General features: G+C 37.9%; 1 protein-coding gene across 1 annotated transcript; it reads left to right on the plus strand.

Annotated features, from left to right (window-relative positions):
• The first annotated feature begins 349 nt into the window (after window positions 1-349).
• arl4cb (ADP-ribosylation factor-like 4Cb) lies at window positions 350-3,887 on the plus strand. Its single transcript, XM_034004640.3, has one exon. It carries the CDS (start codon window positions 1,226-1,228, stop codon window positions 1,802-1,804), a length of 579 nt encoding a protein of 192 aa, XP_033860531.1. The 5' UTR covers window positions 350-1,225; the 3' UTR covers window positions 1,805-3,887.
• Window positions 3,888-12,609: the final 8,722 nt, after the last annotated feature.

The following is a 12,609-nucleotide window of genomic DNA, read 5'->3' on the forward strand; positions in this document are numbered from 1 at the left end:
ATAGATTACTTCATCAGCATATGCGCTATATGATATATATATATATGCCATGAAACTACTATAAATCTATTATTTTCAGGAATTGGGTTATTGGGTCTGGTGCTAATGTTAACAATATTGGTTATCTTGTATCTAAACACCCCTTACCGCTAGTCAGATAAACAGTCGTAATTTGGTTCTCGTAGTTTAAACGGTGAAAATATCCCCCAACCAATTCTAGCCCTTCCCCAAGCTTCGTCTCAATAATTGCACGAAATGCAAGTGCTTTGCTTCGTCAATGGCCTCGGTGCGTAAATTCGCCTGCCTACTTGTAATTATTTTGTGTTTTTAACCTCGAGGGGTTCTTGGGAGAATTGTCTGAAAGAAAAGCACCATTCTCACTTTAAATCTCGATGGGCGGGGCATGGATATGCAGCGTTCCGAGGGACTGCTTTTTATACAAGCTGAGAGTTGGGTTACTATTAGACAACTGCTCTGCAGGAAAGGAACTGTCAGCAGGGACTGGCTCCTAAGCAAAGAAACTCAGTATCGGGATTAAAACAAAAGGACTTTATTCACAGACAAGGAGCAAGGGGACACTAAACCGTCTGCGTGTGCACACAACTGTTTTGTATTTTTTTTTTTTTTTTTTTTTTTGTTAAGGTTAAATAGCCGAGACACAGAAAACAACATCGGACTGGGAATTGTACCTTCACAAAATAATAAATAAATAAATAAATAAAACAGAAAAGAAACATCATTGTACAGTCTTTTCCAGCTTGCAACAAGAAATCAAACGGAATTCTAAAGTGCAACAAATGCTGGTAGGCTGGTTCTTTTTTGCCACAGCGTTCGGATGAATTGGATTTTACATCATTGGATTTGAAATACGATTGTTTGAGGAATTGCTGCTTGCGCTCGTGTAGCAGTGGAATTCAAATTGAGAGGTGGGATGTTATTGGATGTATTTACTCACGAAGGAATAGGACTACGTTGATTTTGTTTAAAAACAAACCACGTTAGTGTGAGGTTGTTGGATATTTCAGTAAACACGCTGTATTTTGACTTTTTACAGCTGTATATATAGCTAATTAAGAATTACCTTTCAAACACAACTACTGCATAAAATGGAAAATGAGTCTTCTTGATTTTTTCCCTTAAGCTGTTTTGTGTTTTTTTTTCCTGCTTGGATATTGTTTGTAGCACTTAAAACACTAAATAATAATAATATTAATAATAAATAAAAATGGGAAACAGTTTTTCCAACGTTTCCGCCTTCCAGTCGCTTCACATCGTCATGTTGGGCTTGGACTCCGCGGGCAAGACCACCGTATTGTACCGGCTGAAATTCAACGAGTTTGTCAACACTGTGCCCACCATAGGGTTCAACACGGAGAAGATCAAACTCAGCAACGGCACCGCCAAGGGCATCAGCTGCCACTTTTGGGATGTCGGGGGGCAGGAGAAACTGCGGCCGCTTTGGAAGTCCTACAGCCGGTGTACCGATGGAATTATCTACGTAGTGGATTCGGTCGATGTAGACAGGCTGGAGGAGGCTAAAACGGAACTGCACAAAGTCACAAAGTTTCCAGAGAACCAGGGCACGCCGTTGTTGGTCATAGCCAACAAGCAGGACTTGCCCAAGTCGCTCCCCGTGGCGGACATTGAAAAGCAGTTGGCGCTTCACGAGCTCTGTCCTTCCACCGCGTACCACGTGCAGCCAGCCTGCGCCATCATTGGAGAGGGGCTCCCTGAAGGAATGGACAAACTCTACGAAATGATCTTGAAACGCAGGAAATCTCTGAAGCAGAAAAAGAAACGGTAATTTTGGCGCCGACTGTTTGTCTCTCTAGCGCCTATTGACTGTACGGCGGTGTTGACTTAAGGTAAACACCAGTCATTTTGTCAATATTGACCCAAACCAAAAGGAAACGAGGAAACGTTTACTTGGCCAACCTCTTATATAATATATGTGCGATATTGGCCACTTGTTTCAACTTGTGGAAAGATTTGTGCACGTATTTGAATATGCTGGATTTTTTTTTTCCACCGGTCAACCAAAAACTGTGCATTATTTATGACATTTTGAAATGGGCTGGCCCTTTCAGACGCTGCTATATGGGAATGTAGCCTGTGACAGTTTGGGATTTGGCGTATTCGATTACTTTAATTGGGAACACAGACAACAACAAAAAACACTGTGACAATATCGGGGTATTCCTGGTGTTTATCGTTATAAAACGTTTTCACCGAAGTTTCTCTAATATTGCTTAGTTTTTGCCAAAACAATTATCTACTTTTTGCACGTGATGTGTACGTAGGCCTACTTCTTTCTCAAGTCAACCTAGTTCACTGCGCACTGCCGTGTCCATAGCACACCAGTGTTTGTCTAAAGACAACCAAAATGGAGTGTAATTAACTAACTTACAGAAAACACATCCATGACTGCTACTCACAACTAAATATATTAATACCTGGGTGTTTTCTTGAACCGTATACACTGTCACCATAAAAGTGTTTCCTATAGCATTGATTAGAATTTAGACACTTTTTTGCACTTTTGTTTAAAAAAAAGAGTTTAGTACTACACTGTAAAATGAGACTGTTTGTTTATCCACAAATAAGCCAAAAAAACCTGCAGTATTTTTAAATACATTTCTTTAAGGTTAAGTGCTTGTAAAAGTTGCATTCATCGCTGAAAGAAAATCCTATTTCCAAGTCAGACTGTTTCAAATGTAGATGGAAGCTAATAAAAGGAAATGTGTTTGTTTTGAAAGAAAATATTCCCAATATTTACTTTAAAACACCTAAACCACCAGTACTTGTTCAATTTTGTTATGTTGCTCTACATGGGTTAAGTAAGTTTGTGACATTTCCAACCTAGGCTCAGATTACTAGTTGAACCCACAGGCGAAGGAGGTTGCCATTTGAGAGACAAAAACAAACATTGGCTTGGAAATGGTTAATGTTTGAACAGAACGTCAACATAGCCACCCCACCTGACTGAATTCACCTTTACTATGTAGTCATGGGAGCCAAAGCCTTCAGTCAGCATTTTGTTGTGTTGCAAACTGAGATGGAGAGATGTTGTAACCTGTTAAGATGTGTTTTTTTTTTTTTGTTTTCACTAGGCACCATCTATATTTTGTTGGATACAAATTCAAAATGTTTAGATTTCCCACTTACAGTTTTAGTGAGTATGTTAAAACATTGATAAAGCCTTCTCCAAGCATCTGTCTAATTTAGTACAAGGTCACTTTTTATTACCACTGGTTAAGCATCAGTGGTTTACTGTTAAATTGTAGGAAGTTAGGAGAAGAAACATTGGCTGTGCTGCTTTACAGTATGGCTCAGTTATAGTACTGTATTCCCATGCAAAGACATTCTGTAGTCTTAAGGAAGAAGCAAGCGCAGTTCAAAATGCAGTATATTGATACTGTGTTTTAAAAATGCTACTATGAAACTACTCCGTCAGTGTCAGCTTTTTAGTAAACTTATTTATTATATACTTTTTGTATGGCTGTTCAAGAATTCCCTGTTAACTATATGGCTGTTTTAGCCAAGAAGTTTAGACATTATAATAGACTAATATTAGCACCCTCAAATCCTAGCAACAGAATGTGACAACACTTGATATTTTGACGCAAGCTCCCTACGTTTCTTTCAGTTAATGGCCTGTGTGTTGAAACATGAAACTTTTTTTTGTGGTTAGGCTGGCCTTTCCCATCTGTAAATGTTACATTAAAATTGTCAAATTTAAAATTGTACATTGCATAGTCTGTATGTGATTGTAAATACAAGATCAATGTATAGCGATTGCCCTTAGGGGGGTCTAATAAAATCTTATTTGATAATAAAAAAGCACTGTCATGTTGCAGATGCTGTTCAATAAAGTTTACTTTATTATGTTTATGTCTCTGAATACTACACCATTAATTTAAATTGGTCTAAGTTCTGTAATTTGTCACCCCTGGCGACAAGGGTACAGTGGAGACGTGTGTCAGTATGTCATGTTAGGGGCATGTGTCAATATGTCATGTTAGGGGGCCGCTTATCCAGTTGTGCTGCAAAAGGGCATGCTTTAACACAGAGTCATTCCAGCTCAAGTAGTTAAAATCCCTGGGGAGGTGTTTGTGGTTGAACCACATATGACTTAGAAAATTCCACGATGCGTCCCATGTGGTTCTAGACAAAAAACCTTAGCATAGTTTCAAAGCTTGTTTAAATCAAGGTTGAGGATATACTGTATGGAGGAATATTTAATGTGAACGCAAGGTCCATTTAAAATCGTTATGAGATGTGTTTCAAACTATTTTAATTTTAAAGCGACTGCAATTTTTTTTTTCTTAAATAATGTTAAAAAAGAAGGTAAAACTTGCTATAAATGTTCATCCATAACTTCAAAACACTCAATCAAAAAGGTGAAACTTATAAGAAAGTAATTCAAGTAAACAAACCTTTCGGCACATGCCGCCTTCAGAGTACTGAAGGCTCTTTTACCTTAGAATTGTGATTGAGTGTTTTGAAATTATGGATGAACAAGTATTTAATAACTGGACTGCTGTTTCATAAGGTAAACTTGATACTTGCTACAGTAGCTTTTTGTTTTTTTATATATGTATATTTGTGTAGATAAAAATATTTTGTACTTGCTTCCAAATCGTGCTAGTTTTCTTCTATGAAGTACCTACTTCATGTTTTTTAGTAGAGTTAAATAGTTCTCAACTTCTCAAGCAGATAGAGCACTCTGTGTTATATGTTTTATAATACAGTAATCCGTCACATATCCGCCCTAACCGTTTATCTGCCATGATCAGTCTCTTCAGCAACGTTAGTTTATTATTGAACAGAGAAGGTTAGTTCAGAGATTGTAGCTCCTATGAAAGTTTTCGTACACTGTGTTGTATGTGCTCTGTGCACAACCATTGCTGGTAGTGTCACGTGAGCTGTTCAGTGTGTTGATTTGATATGTGAATAAATCCTGTTTGTCTGCAGGGCGTATCGACTTCATCCTCCGCCTTGATCTCCTGCCTGTCACGCAGCAGCGAACACACGCACCCACACTGCAGACGGCTATTCTGTCACAAGAATTAATACCCTGTATCTTTCTAAACAAAGGATTTAGGGGAGCTCCCTAATAAAAACTGAATCTCAAAACAATAATTGTGTGAATATAGTAATTGTTACAGCTGCGTATAATGGTATTTAAAACAGGATTCATTTATCCGCTTTTTTACATATCTGCCCTTACTCTGGTCCCACCTCAGTCGGATATGCAACGGATTACTGTATATAGTAAAAATATTTAACCAGTATAGATTATTTTAATGTGACATCATTTACATGTGAAATTGCATCAACATCACAGTTAACAATATATTATAAAGACATTACACATCTCTATTGCATTAATAACTGGGTCTGCTACACATTTAGAGACATTTCAGATGGCTGTATGGTATCAATATCAGGGTCTACTGTATGAAACAGTAGCAGTTGATTACCAAGATCTCTTGTCATTTCATTTGAAGGATTTGAACCATGGCCTAAAGATATATGAGGAGCTTATGAATTAGCCTGCTTCACCTCCAAACCTTTACAAACCAGAATAAACGCTATTCACAGAAAAATAACTACATGAGAACACAGATAAACAAGGATATGTATTGTATTTTATTTTTCACATAATGCATCTCAAAAACATCTTTGAAAACTGAAATATTCCAACAGGAAAGACGTGTTAAAAACAATATACAGATGAACCCACCTTATATCATGATTGTTGTGCACGCATAATTTGTGATATAAAGCGAGTCGTGATATAAACCGAGTTTCACGTTTGCCTATGAACGCACATTACGAGTAAGAAAAAAAGAAAGAAAATGGTGAATTAAAGAGCAGTGTTTTAATACTGTACATTTAGTCATTCTTTACATTTAAACAAATGTATATAGTTTACTATAGGGCAAATCTGTTTTGTATCATTAACTGGAACAAAACATTTTGTGTCATTATTTAAAAAAGGCATGAATTGTTGATTAATGAGAGCTATCAATACTTGCTGTTTTTTTTTTTATATGTGTGCATTTTTATAAGACTGACTGTTAAAATTTGGTGACGTTGCTGTTTTGTAACTGAACTGTGTCACGTTAAGACCGCCCACGCAGCATTTAACAGGCTGCACAAAATGTCAGTTTGTCAGCCAAGGTGATTATTGGTTGTTAGTTGTATTGGAAATTATTTATATCCTGTTGTTACTTAGTAAAGCCCGGTCATGCAGCATTTGACAGGCTGCACAAAATGTGACAATAAGCGGGTTTGTGAGATGATATTAAGAGAGGTAATTTCTCAAAGAACCTTGCACATAATACTGATCCAAAACTGTAAATGTCCCTGCTTTCCAACCACCTTCCCCTGAGAAGATTTGTTTATTTTGAACAGATAAGAACATTTCTATTACGCAATAGGGCACTAATTGCAAAGGCATGCGTCAGAGAGAACCACAAAATTGCTGTGTGTTCATTCCAGTTCTATATTGCTCCCGACTCATGACTTGGTCAGTTTCCTAATCTAGCACTGTACAGAAATGACAGGTCTCAATAAAGATGTGGCTTCTCCTTTTCAGAAATTCCTGCGCACGGGATGCATATCCCTGGCAGTGTTGTCCAATTGTGATAAAACTTGCTAAGTATATTCCTTCTTCAGCACACGTGAGTGTCAGAAGCTGCGGTAAGTGGAAGCTGTCTGTTGCACTTGCATTTTTACAGTTATCTATTCCTAACGTGACGAAGCTTGCTGCATTCTTTAATACAAGATACAAGTATTGGGCTGCGCAGGTCCATTTACAGATATCTAGAGAACCGCTTATAAGTCGTGATCAAACTTAATGTATTCTTTTTCACAAGTAATTGAGCGTATCAGAATCTGAGGGCATACGGAAGCTGTATGGCTTTATGGCACACTTACATTTTTACATCCATCTAAAGAACCGCTTGTATATAGGCCATAGGGATTTACTTTTTCATGTTACTGCTAACTCATTTTGTATTTACAGGGTGGTAGGGGAGGAATGTCGCTGACGTACAGATGTTGCTGTTTGCATTTGCGTGTTATCAGGAGAATTCATGGATTTTCGAAACAATAAGGATTGTACAGAGAAACATTCCATTCCTATGGTAACTGAATGGAATTCTGAATAGTGACATAATAGGAGCAGCAGTGACACAAAGTAACTAGAGTAACTAAGTACTAGATATATACAATCAGATTGATTAACAGCATGGTAACTACAAAAATATTTGACATATATCCAGTTAGGGTGAAAATTGATAAGGACATTATATTGGTATTGAAAGTATATGGGGATATAGGAGGCGACTATATATGTATTCTACTGGTAAAAGACTGTGATTGCCGACCACTGTTTTTTACACTCTCACAAATGAATACAGAGATGTCGATGCATACAGTCACATTGCAAAGTCATGACTCTATAGATGCCTTGTCAGGCCGGTACAAGCTTTCCAATCAAGTGACCAGCTGACCATCTGCTAATAGTCATTGTAGGTCTGGAATCTGGAGATCAATACCATCCATTCCTCTAATAACGATTTTCCCCTGGCTGTTGGTTCTCCCTTTAAATTAAAGCACCTTGTTAGTGCCACTGCCTGGAGAGGAAAGGGTTAATTGCTTTCAGAGACTAGGAGCAGATTGTGACGGGCTGGGCAGGCTTGGTGATTGAGGGGGTTTTATAAAACCTGCTAGGCTGTTCTCTTTCAATGGGAGGCGTGGGGGATGGTGAGAGAGACACAGAGAGTGCAGAAGATGTGAAAACATTTTTCAAGCCTTTAATGGCTGCTCTTTAGGGATTACCAAAATAAGCACACTGCTGTTGTTTGCTTTACAACCATACCCACATCTTTTCATTGCACTTTGCTCCAAAGTGAAATTTATACCATTTCATTCTAAAAGGAGAAACGATAATAGCTTTAAAGCTAAAAACAAATAGCTTTCCAATTAAAGGGAACCTATTTATATACCACTGTAATGTATACTAGCTAGGCTTGTCCTTATTGGAATTCTCTTGGCAGCTTGATTTTGTTCAGTATGATCAGATCTTGTGTAAGAATGTGCAGCATACAGGTAGGCGCAGTCCTTTGAAAGGGTATCAGAAACTGGGTTTGTGTTTAACCATTGAGTTTACAGAAAAAAAGTACTTCTTTAGTTCTTCCAGTGACTTGCAATAGCTTGTGGATGAGACTAGCATTCCTTCTGCCACATTTCCATCTGCACCCTGAAACCAATCTGTAAAACAACCACACTCTAGTATCAAACTGGGGCTGCAGACTGGTATACCATCTGCAGTCTGCAGGCCAGTCTGCAATTGGACATTACGTACAAAGATCTCACATTTTTGTATAATTGCTGTTTATAAAATGTCTCACCCTGCCTCTTCCACTCCGATAATCAGGAACTTAGAGAATCTTGAAAAGGAGAAAAGTCTAAAAAATATAGATTAAAAAAACTATTCTTGATGCACAGAGCACTACCACAACAATGCTTCATTCTAGTCATCTGCTATCTCTAGATTGAATACAGCACCCCCTTTTTGATAGCAATAACCAGTTCTCCTCCAACATGAGCCAGTCCATTTCTATCAAAACACATCCTTTTTCCTGGTTTGGTAGACCTAGTGTCTGTAGCAGGTGAAAGCCGGCACTACATGGTAAACAAAAAGCAAACCAAAGCAAGCACACATATGTAATACTGATCCAATTAGAAATTCACATTTTAAAACCATGCTTCCCATTCACTAGGCTGTAGTTGAATCCTTACATCATAAGATTTACTTTTTCCTAACTTAATAAGCGTGCATGTTGGCAACAATATAAAATTTACATTTCATTGGAAAATCTGTCTGACTTGTTGACATGTTTTCCACATTGACTGGCAGATATACACCATCATCACACAAGGCTGTATGGGGATTGCATATGCTATGGTTGCCACAGAAAGATACCTTCTTTCCATGGACAGCCAACTTGAGTCGTCTCAAGTGCGCTCAAATTGTCCTGAATTCTCCCAGAATTGGTGAAAAAGTTGATGTTTCCATGTTTTTTCAGTTACCCGAGTTATCACGTGAGTTGGGCAAGAAATACTACCGGTTTTCCCCAGAAATACTTGTGTTAAAAAGTCAAGACGTGCATTTGCTGCAGATGGTAATTCAGTCAGTTTGTCAATGATTTAAATGATAAATCCATCTAGATACTCTTTCGCATTTGTTTCACGCAGTACATATATCTCTGGCAGACTGGTATGTAGAACAGGGAAAGAAGCGCGGGACAAGGGAAATAATGTTAGATGTTAAAGTGGATATGAGAATGGCAGTGATGAAGCTAATTTGCTTGAAAACATTCAAATTAGACCGGATATTTCCATCAAAGGATTTACAAAAATCTGGAATTGATGTGATCAGAAACCCAGAGGTGATGTAAACCGAACCTGCTACTGACAGGGCTGTTCTTTTTTATGTTAAGCATTTTTATGTTCCTTTTGTTTTTACAATTTTTTTTTTACAAGGGGCTAATTAAGTAACAGCCAAAATTGTTTATGCCAGACTTGTTAGAAAGTCTGTAACAACATGTTTGATTGTTATTGTCGATACGTTGTAGATATACGACTATTACTTAAGACAGTACCCACCGTGCAGCTATCGCAAAGTCCATAAACAAAACAAAACGTTAAAGTAAATTAGTTCTGCACCATATAAAATGGAGCTGATTTTGCCAGTGCTTGCTAGTCTATTATCCAGTTTTAAATTATTTTGAAGCAAATTAAAGAATTTACTGATATAATTTCCTCTGAGCCCGAATTCAGACTTCAGAATTCAGGCCACCCCAAGGAGTGAAATCGGACCAGATAGAATTGGGAGCCAACTCAAGTAATTTAAAAACAGAAACGGGGGGTAACTTGAGCACGTACCCCAGGTTACGTGGTTCATCGAAACGTGGTAAGACTGATGGTCAGTGTTTATTCACAGCACAGACAAAGAGAGTGCATTCAATATAAACCTTGAATTTCAACAGGAATAGAATTTGATTCTGTGATGTTGCTTAATCATCAGTAAAAATTAATTCAATTTTTAGATTTCAGCGTTGGGGTTTGTCCTGAACTACTAAAACGAAGAAGTAACAAAATAATGTTTGCTTTGAATTTTTCTCCATCACACCCACCTATCACGAAAAACTGCTTTGTGCTGCTTTTCTGCTTATGTCTATCCCCAGCAACAGCCAGAGAATGGGCTTTTCTCTCCTGGTATTGTAACACTGTTGTCTGGGTTACAGCCTGTTACTTTCAGTCTCAGGTGTCCAGTGAAGTTTCAGTCTTCCACACCTCCCAAGTCAAACATCCGATCTTACAAACTTCACAACCTTATATTTTATTTGCAGTTTTAGTCACAGGACTTGAGTGGGAAATTTTTGGCAAGGTAAACAAGTTGAATTGTGCAAGGGCCATTAAAATTCCTAGTGTCCTTGTGTCATAGCCACCAGACCAGCACAACACACACACCCAGGTGAACGTTAAGTGCTTACGTTTACACTAGGCCCAACACTCAACAGCTTTATCTTTAAAATTTAAGACCATCTTAATAAACATTTAAACCAACTCAAAAGTATCAGCTTGTTAAATAGGAACATCACAGTGATGTCTTTTGAATTGTGAGAACCTTTCGCGGAGTCATTCCTACTCTTTTATAGTACGTTGTTTCATCCATAACTATAAAACATTCAATAGTGGCAAATTTAGAAATACAAAAATAAACTTTGTCATGGAAGTTTACAATCATAAAAGTTGAATATTTCAAAATTTTAATAAATTGAGTTGATGTGTTTTATCACTGTCTATGAAACGGAAGGAGTGGCGTCTCATCAGTACAGGCAAGTGAGGCACAGCCTCACCGAGAATCATAAAATATATATATATATTGTAACCGGCCGGCACTCGCGGTCGTTCGTTTGCCCCTTTAAAAGCAGACCCAGGACACAGGAAATGGAGTTTTAAGCGCTTACGCGCTATTTTTAATAAACAATCAAAAACAAAACAAACACCTAGTTCTCAAACACACTAACTAAACACTTATGCAGGTCCCTGACTAGCTCGCAGGACGGCTAAGCCGTTTACCTGGCATAAAACAAAACGCAGTTTCCTTTTTGACTGCTCGGAAACAGAGCACGTCTTCTGTCTCCTTCTACTCAGCAGTCCTGTGCAGACAAGCTGCACGTCTCAAATACCCTGCACCCGACATTAATTTACAATACATATCAGGTGCGGTTGATAATTAAACAATAAACAAATTAACAAAACAAAACAATTAAACAATATGTGCATACGCACATGTTTTCTTCAGGGAGGACACTAACCCCCTCCCTGGTGTGTTACTATATATATATATATATATATATATATATATATATATATATATATATATATATATATATATATATATATATATAATTAATTAATTAATTAATTAATTAATTAATACGTTATTATTAATAATTACATATTTTGGGACAGTTAATCATGTATATAAATAAGTGAACATAGCTCCACAAGACGCGCTTGAAGTCTGATTGATCACAACTCGCTCTCTGCAGTAGCGAAAACGTAGCGGCAGAAGCCGGGAGATTGCATTGCAGAATTTGAGGCTGAGAGCTATTAGCGGTATCTAGCCTCACAAAGCTGCCTGGGGTTACCATGGCAACCTAACACTACATGGGAACGGTGCAGAGTGAATAAAGCGACAAAGTAAGGCGATGAAGGGCTTGACTGCACTGACGGAACAGTCCATGAGAACGTTGCAGAGTGAATACAGCGGGAAAGTGAGGTGCTGAAGGGGGTGATCTGCAGCAGCAGTGACGTAGAGATATTGAGGATCGTAATTTTTTTAGTAGTGATGGCTTCTAAGGAAAGTGACATTGTCTGTGGACGCTCCCTGCATCGGTGCCTTTGGTGCCTCAGAGCCTCGGTGCATAGGTGCTTCGACATCCTCAGTGCACAGGTGCTCCCTGCATCGATACCCTTGGTGCTTCTGAGCCTTGGTGCATTTGTGCTTCGACACCTTCGGTGCTCCAGAGCCTCGATGCCTCTCGCTTTCAGAATTTTTTATTTTTAATTTTTATTCTGTTCTTTTAATTAAATATATTGCTGAACAGATAATTGTCACATTTTTAGATTTATGTAAACAATTTTAATGAGCTGTCATACTGTAAGTGCAGTGGTATCACAAATATTATCTGTTTACCAAACACTGAATGTCTTACCAGTCCCGATTGTTCTGGGTCATGGGTCATGGAATAAAACCGAGAACCTTTCTCAACTTTTGCTAGGGAGCGTTGGACTTGAGAAAGCGCATGACTGAACGTGATCAATGCATCTAGAACCCTAATGTGAAAGATAATGATAATGCCAACTCTACATTTTTCAACTTTGTATTTGTTTTTAAAAATGAAAATTTCTTACTTGGCTTTAAAGCCAAGGCAATTGTTGATTTGGAGCTTGGTAAGAAATTATTTCTTGTTTCAATATTCTTCATTTTTTTAATAACAATAAAAACAGTTTAAAAAAAGA

The sequence above is a fragment of the Acipenser ruthenus genome, chromosome 10, assembly GCF_902713425.1.
Source record: "Acipenser ruthenus chromosome 10, fAciRut3.2 maternal haplotype, whole genome shotgun sequence".
Lineage (NCBI taxonomy): Eukaryota > Metazoa > Chordata > Actinopteri > Acipenseriformes > Acipenseridae > Acipenser > Acipenser ruthenus.